The sequence below is a fragment of the Sebastes umbrosus genome, chromosome 7 (assembly GCF_015220745.1).
Source record: "Sebastes umbrosus isolate fSebUmb1 chromosome 7, fSebUmb1.pri, whole genome shotgun sequence".
NCBI classification, from domain to species: Eukaryota; Metazoa; Chordata; class Actinopteri; order Perciformes; family Sebastidae; genus Sebastes; species Sebastes umbrosus.
Window position 1 is genome coordinate 35,630,633 of NC_051275.1, and position 7,500 is coordinate 35,638,132.

Below are 7,500 nucleotides of genomic sequence, written 5' to 3' on the forward strand. Positions count from 1 at the left end.
AAGCAAATGCTGCTTTATATTGAACAGATCTTTAACTCCGTGGCAGAGACCCTCATCCACTCCTTCATCAGCTCCCGTCTGGACTACTGTAATGGAGTCCTGTCCGGGGTACCCAGCAAAGCCCTGGACCGGCTCCAGTACGTCCAGAACTCAGCTGCCAGGGTTCTGACCCGCACTAGGCTCTGGCAGCACATCACCCCGACACTCATCCATCTTCAATCAAGTCCTACATCAACTATTAACTCCTCCTTCTCACATACAAATCCCTCCATGCCCCCCAGTACCTAACCAACCTTCTCCACCTCTACACTCCATCCCAGAGACTACGATCCTCCAACCCCCCAAACCCGGCTGAGAGCCTTCAGCGTCGCGCCCCCCCCGCCCTCCGGAGCTCTCTCCCTTCTGAGATCAGAAATGCTTCATCCCTGGACACTTTCAAAAAGCACCTCCAGCACCACCTGTTCATCAAGACCTCTGACCTCTAACTCTTCCTACACATCACTCCTTTTAATGACTTAGCTCCTGTTTTGATTTGTTGTTTTCTTTCCTTTTGTTTTTATTTATCAGTATGATTTTGTGTGCCCTCTTTGTAAAGCGTCCTTGGGTTTCTTGAAAGGCGCTATATAAGTCCAATTAATTATTATTATTATTATTATTATTATTGTTATTATTATTATTATTATTATAACTAACGTTAAATTAGCATTTTCTAAAATGTCCTTGTGGAGCTCTGGTACTTGTTGTGCTGTTAGCGGCTGTACTAACAACCAGACAGAGCTAAATCTGTGGCTTCAACAACAGTGTGTTGAACATGAACCCAAACAAAAAGGGATTGTTGTTGTGACCAGCGGAACAGTTTCCATCGCCGACCTACAGACGAGGAATCCAGAAGAATGTGGCTGAGAAACCTCAACTAGAAGAGACCACCATAAACCCTCGTTATGTGAGCTCATCTCATTTAGTGGACTAAAAGCCAACGGAGGAAAACTCGTATCCTACTTTGTGGTTGGGCTATAAAGAGCAGCGGAGAAGAGACGTCAGGTCCTTAAAGGACTGACAGCAGAGCCAGGAGGACATCAGCTATGATGTCATGTGTAGGGAGGACTCAGCATTGTAGCGTTGGTTTAATGACAGCCAGTTACTTTAACTACTTTCTGTACAGTTTATAATGTAAGGCAGTTTATGAGACGGAGTGCAGGGCAGCATTAGATTACAGATAGTTTAAGTACGGTTATCTGTGTAGAAAATAACTAAACCTTGTTACTGTGGAAGTACTGATCTGCCTCAGAGCTTTTCAGATTGTTCATCTCTTCACCGTCTGTAGCAACGGAGTCAATAACGTAGCTAAATATGCTAGTGGAGGTTATCTGAGGCCACTTCTTCAGGTCGTCCTCCATTCCTCCATAGTAGAAGACAGAGCTTTGATCACATTATCCTGTTTTATCCTGTTCAGCGGTTCATGTTCTGCTTTCTCTGGTTCTAATTTTACATGTTGTCGTGTTTTAAAGACTAATTTAACATCAGGCTGATGGACAACAGTTGAAAACTAGCCTTTTGGCATAAAATAAATAAATCAAACTTAATAAACACTCACACTTCCTCAGACCAGGTCTCAGTCTCTGCTGTCCACTATGGTCCGTCCTGCAGGAGGAAACACAGTCACAATCAACTTCATACAGCTTCACTCAGATCCTCCATTAAACATGAACCAGAGTTCCTCAGTTAGGGACAGAGAGACAGTGTGAGAGCTGCTGTCGTCTTTCTGTCTGTCCATCTGTCCACACCTGAGAGTGTCCAGTCTGTTGTCTGTCCATACCTGAGAGTGTCCAGTCTCCAGTGTGGATCCTCCAGTCCAGCAGACAGCAGCTTCCCTCCTGAGTCTCCTGGATGATTGTAGCTCAGGTCCAGCTCTCTCAGATGGGAGGGGTTGGAGCTCAGAGCTGAGGCCAGAGAAGAACAGCCTTCCTCTGTGATCAGACAGCCTGACAGACTAAACACACACAAACACACAGTGTAAACTCTCTAAATTAAAATTAGTTCTGTTGTGGAGGAGGCTGCTTGGAGTTGTGGTCAGCAACACGATATAGAGGTAGCCGGGGGGTGGGGGATGTCCTGATGGCCTCAGGATTGCATCTCTGTCTTTCGGTGATGAGGATGTTCTGAAGGCTGAATTTATCTGTGACCTCCAGTGAACACTGGGGCACCTTCAACACTGAGGCCATAGCACGCTACCAGAAAGTGGTGTATTGGTCCTTTAGGGTTGGGAGTGATCACTGCCCCATGTGAACAGTATTTTGGGGGTCTTGGTGATGAGTGAGGGTAAGATGGAGGGTGAGATCAATATGCTGATTGGTGTGACATCAGCAGTAATGGAGTCATTGTACTGGACTGTTGTAATGAGACTGAAGAAAACCTCTTCATTTATTAGTTGATCTACGATCCAACTCTCACCGATGACTTGTTTCGTTAGTTGTAGTTCTATTCTCTTTAGACCACACGTTGGACTATATATATATAACCTTTATTTAACTAGGAAGTCACATTGAGATTAAAACCTCTTTTATAAGTGAGACCTAGTGAAGACAGGGTCAAATAGCAGCATCCAACACAGAACAAGACAACATTGAATCACAACAGCAACAATAGGTACGACCAAACACATTACATCATCATACAGTGCATTAACAGGGCAGCATGTTGGTCATGTGTTTGCTATTTAATTGACTGCAGTGACCACTTCCTTTATTCTGTTTAAAATCGACAGATTAATATCATTAAAGGACTGTAATTAAACTGGGCTTTATATATCCACGTCAAGTTTCTGTGTAGTGAACAGACCTGGAATTTCATCATTTTAGAGGTCACTTGGCCTTGAAGGCAGCACGGCCATCACTTAAAACACTGATTTTAAGTCCACGGAAACATTGAATTTAACCTAAGAGTTAAGAATGATTTTATTTTTAATAAATATTATAATTAACAGTGAAATAAATACATATAATATTATTGGTATTTACAAATTACCATTATTAGTAAGTTGTTTATTGTTGTTATTTCCAAGTAAAGTTTCTGTGTCTATACTGGTGACGAGCTCCTGAGTCAGCAAACCCCTTCAGTACGATATTGCTGCCACATTTAATACAGGATCATAAAACGGACTTAAAAGTCTCAACATGTAATCTGCACTGTTACTCAGGTCCAGGTTTCTCAGACTAGAGGACTGGAAGCTGAGAACTGAGGACAGAGCTTCACAGCTTCTCTCTGAGAGGTTACAGCCAGGTAACCTAAAATGATTAAATCAAAAGTAAATAACAGCTCAAAGAGTCTTAATTTTAAAATAGCTGAACACCAACCTGAGAGTTTCCAGTTTACAATGTGGACTCTTCAGTCCAGCAGACAGCAGCGTCACTCCTGAATCCTGTAGGTCGTTGTTACTCAGGTCCAGGTCTCTCAGACTAGAGGACTGGGAGCCGAGCACTGAGGACAGAGCTTCACAGCTTCTCTCTGAGAGTTTACAGCCACTCAGTCTGAAGAAGAATCAGCAATACATAAGAAACAATTACAAACAATGGTTGTTGTTTCTGAATAAAGAAAAACAACATTTAATGTGGAAAGTTATGTGTCCACGTACAGAGCTTTGTTGGAGGCTTTGACCACCGGCAGCAGCCTCAGAAGAGCCTCCTCTGAAGCAGAGTATTTCTTAAGGTCAAACACGTCCAGATCTTCTCCTGATGACAGTAAGATGAAGACCAGAGCTGACCACTGAGCAGGAGACAGTTCATCTGTGGAGAGACGTCCTGAACTCAGGGACTGTTGGATCTCCTCCACCAGAGAACGATTATTCAGTTCATTCAGACAGTGGAACAGATTGATGCTTTTCTCTGCTGAGGAATTTTCACTGATCTTCTTCTTGATGTACTCAATTGTTTTCTGATTGGTTTGTGAGCTACTTCCTGTCTGTGTCAGCAGACCTCGTAGGAGAGTCTGATTGGTCTCTAGGGAAAGACCCAGGAGGAAGCGGAGGAACAAGTCTAGGTGTCCGTTTGGACTCTGTAAGGCCTTGTCCACAGCACTCTGGTAGAGATGTGTTGGATCAGGTTTGTTTCTGAAGACTTTGGACAACCAGGAGGTTTTTTGTTCTTCTGCCATCAGATTGACATCAGAGTTGATGAATATCAGATGGACATGAAGAGCAGCCAGAAACTCCTGAACACTCAGATGGACGAAGCAGAACACCTTGTCCTGGTACAGTCCTCTCTCCTCTTTAAAGATCTGTGTGAACACTCCTGAGTACACTGAGGCTGCTCTGATATCGATGCCACACTCTGTCAGGTCGGATTCATAGAAGATCAGGTTGCCTTTCTGCAGCTGATCAAAGGCCAGTTTTCTCAGAGACTCGATCATCTTCCTGCTCTCTGGACTCCAGTGTGGATCTGTCTCAGCTCCTCCATCATACTTGATGTTCTTCACTTTGGACTGAACCACCAGGAAGTGGATGTACATCTCAGTCAGGGTCTTGGGCAGCTCTCCTCCCTCTCTGGTCTTCAACACCTCCTCCAGAACTGTAGCAGTGATCCAGCAGAAGACCGGGATGTGGCACATGATGTGGAGGCTTCGTGATGTCTTGATGTGGGAGATGATGCTGCTGGTCTGCTCCTCATCTCTGGATCTCTTCCTGAAGTACTCCTCCTTCTGTGGGTCAGTGAACCCTCTGACCTCGGTCACCATGTCAACACACTCAGGAGGGATCTGATTGGCTGCTGCAGGTCGTGTGGTTATCCAGAGGCGAGCAGAGGGAAGCAGTTTCCCCCTGATGAGGTTTGTCAGCAGCACATCCACTGAGGTGGACTCTGTAACATCAGTCAGGATCTTGTTGTTGAGGAAGTCCAGAGGAAGTCGACACTCATCCAGACCGTCAAAGATGAACACAACCGGGAACTCTTCAAACCTGCAGATTCCTGCTTCTTTGGTTTCAGTATAGAAGTGATGAACAAGTTCCACCAAGCTGTACTTCTTCTCTTTCAGCACATTCAGCTCTCTGAAAGTGAATGGAAATATGAACTGGATGTCCTGGTTGGCTTTGTCTTCAGCCCAGTCCAGAGTGAACTTCTGTGTTAAGACTGTTTTCCCGATGCCAGCCACTCCCTTTGTCATCACTGTTCTGATTGGTTCATCTCTTCCAGGTGAGGCTTTAAAGATGTCTTCTTGTCTGATTGTTGTTTCTGGTCTGTCTGGTTTCCTGGATGCTGTTTCAATCTGTCTGACCTCATGTTCATCATTGACCTCTGCAGTCCCTCCCTCTGTGATGTAGAGCTCTGTGTAGATCTGATTCAGAAGGGTTGGGTTTCCTGCTTTAGCGATCCCCTCAAACACACACTGGAACTTCTTCTTCAGGTTAGACTTGAGTTGACGTCGACACACTGGAGCAACAGTTCCTGAATGAACAAACAAGAAAGGAATTCAGTGAGTGGATCCTACAGAAGATCAGAGAATCTAAACATTTAGTTTTTCCTCCTCCATCAGTTTTATTCAGCTCATCAGTGGAGGACAAACAGCCTCTGATCTGATGAAGATGTGTGCAGCATATTAACAGCAGAGTTTTAAATGTAAACTTCTCCCATGTTGTCTCCATTTCCTCTTTCCATCATGTTAAATCTGTTAAAATCCTCTTACTGCTCTGCAGACAGTCAGCCAGCTCCTCCTGCTTCATTCTCCTCAGGAAGTTCAGTGTGATCTTCAGAAAGGCCTCTCTGCTGCTCCTCCTCTGCTCCTCATCCTCACCGTCCAACACCTCCTCATCCTCCCTCTGACTCTCTAAGCATTCTGGGTAATCTGGACTCAGAGCCTTCTGGATCTTCTTCAACTCGTTCTTCACAAAAGTGCCGATGTTGTCCTCCAGCAGCTGGAACAGAAAGAAAAACTGAACATTTAATTTAAAGAACACAACATGTGATTCATCTGTCAGTCTGAAGGCCTGCTGGTCTGAACAGAGCAGCATGGAGACTGTTGGGACCTGAATGGTAGTTTAGCATTTAATGTGTGGTTGATGTAGTTAATAGTGAAATGTGTGTTTGTACATGTACACACCATAAATATGGAGTCCAGGTCTGTTTGATGCTGCTGAGCAAACTGACCACCGAGGCCCTCTGAGCTCTCCTGATGAACTCTGTGGAGAAAAACATCAAGTTTAAGAACATTTGAGGACTTAAATCTGCAGCTAACTAAAGGTGTTCTGTGATGACGGCAGAATGACAGGGCAGCTGTGTCTCAGGAGGTAGAGTGGGTGGTATAAAAACACCAACATTACTAAGGCCTGAAAGCGTCCTACTGGGGGGGTCCCACAAGAGAAAGAGGACCTAATGTCAGGAGATGTTAGAGCTGTGTCAGAGGCAGGGATGGAAAACTTGCTGTGTAACTGTGGATGTTGGATGTAGAGACTTGGCTGGTCATCATCGAGCCATCAGCATCACATCAGAGGCTGCTGAACGATCCAGATGGTGATGGATCAGAGGGAGTGATATATGGTGTCTGATCAAGGTGGGCTGGGTCACCTGGGAGAGGGTGTCCAATGTTGAAAGATCACATCTCTACTGATGAGATGAAGTGTACCGTTGGGTATATCTCAAAACCACCAAGCCTGGTTTAGCCAGTGATGCCTAGGAACCGACTTGGAGATGACCAAGAACAGGTTGGTGATGGCTGGAGAGACAGCTGGTAGTTCAGGAAGACACCACCAGGGGCAGGAAGGATGATCAGCCCAACCTGCATATTCCGTAAGGAAGAATTCAAGCTAGCTGCAGACGGACCTAACAGATAGTCCCAGGGCTGCCTGAGACGGGGGAGGATGACCACCTCAGCAAGATGGACCACAGGACAATGATCCTGACAAACAAATTAATGGCAACAAGTGTGACATGTATTTACAGTAAGGCCTACAGTTGTGGCTCAGGACGTAGAGCGGGTCGTACACTAACTGCATGCATAAAGGTCCATATCTCACAAACTGCCCTCAACCCACATTATGTTACTGGAAAGATCACTTCATTCTTAACTACAGTAACCCTACACACACATTTAGCAGGAAAAACAGTCGTGAGCAGTCGATGCGTGCGGCCGGGACCGGGAGAGGCTGCACAAGAAGCTGCCAAGGCCGGTAGAAAACGGACCAGCAGCTGGCAGCATCATCTCTTGTTGCATTCAATGGCACTCGGACATCAGAGTTTCGCTCTTTTGATTTCCAACCAGCCACAACTTTTCATATATCGGCTATATACTGAGGTGGCAGCTGGGGTGACTGTATTAGTGTTAAAACTGCCTTCTGGGCGCTCACGTAAAGGACCTCTCCATCTCAAAGTTCTGGACTGAATTTCAGTCCAAGTCCACATCTGGAACATGTGGCACATGCAGTTTTTCTGATGCACACCCACAGCTGTTTTTCTGGCTACGCTAGTGCTCTGGATGGCACCTCAACCCAATCTATCTCTGAGAAGCTAGTCATGA

At 45.3% G+C, this 7,500-nt stretch overlaps 1 protein-coding gene across 2 annotated transcripts in view; it reads right to left on the minus strand.

Annotated features, from left to right (window-relative positions):
• LOC119491092 (NACHT, LRR and PYD domains-containing protein 4E-like) overlaps positions 1-7,500 on the minus strand; it is a 16,972-nt gene that overhangs the window by 2,840 nt on the left and 6,632 nt on the right. The window contains exons 4-9 of one of the 2 annotated variants that reach the window (XM_037774735.1): positions 6,088-6,166; positions 5,674-5,902; positions 3,632-5,435; positions 3,354-3,527; positions 1,817-1,990; positions 1,595-1,641 (exon numbers count right to left, since the gene is read on the minus strand). In XM_037774735.1, coding sequence (XP_037630663.1) covers positions 1,595-1,641; positions 1,817-1,990; positions 3,354-3,527; positions 3,632-5,435; positions 5,674-5,902; positions 6,088-6,166 — 2,507 coding nt within the window. Of the gene's footprint in view, positions 1-1,594; positions 1,642-1,816; positions 1,991-2,522; positions 3,285-3,353; positions 3,528-3,631; positions 5,436-5,673; positions 5,903-6,087; positions 6,167-7,500 lie in introns of those variants that run through there. The other variant, XM_037774736.1, reaches the window with a different exon arrangement.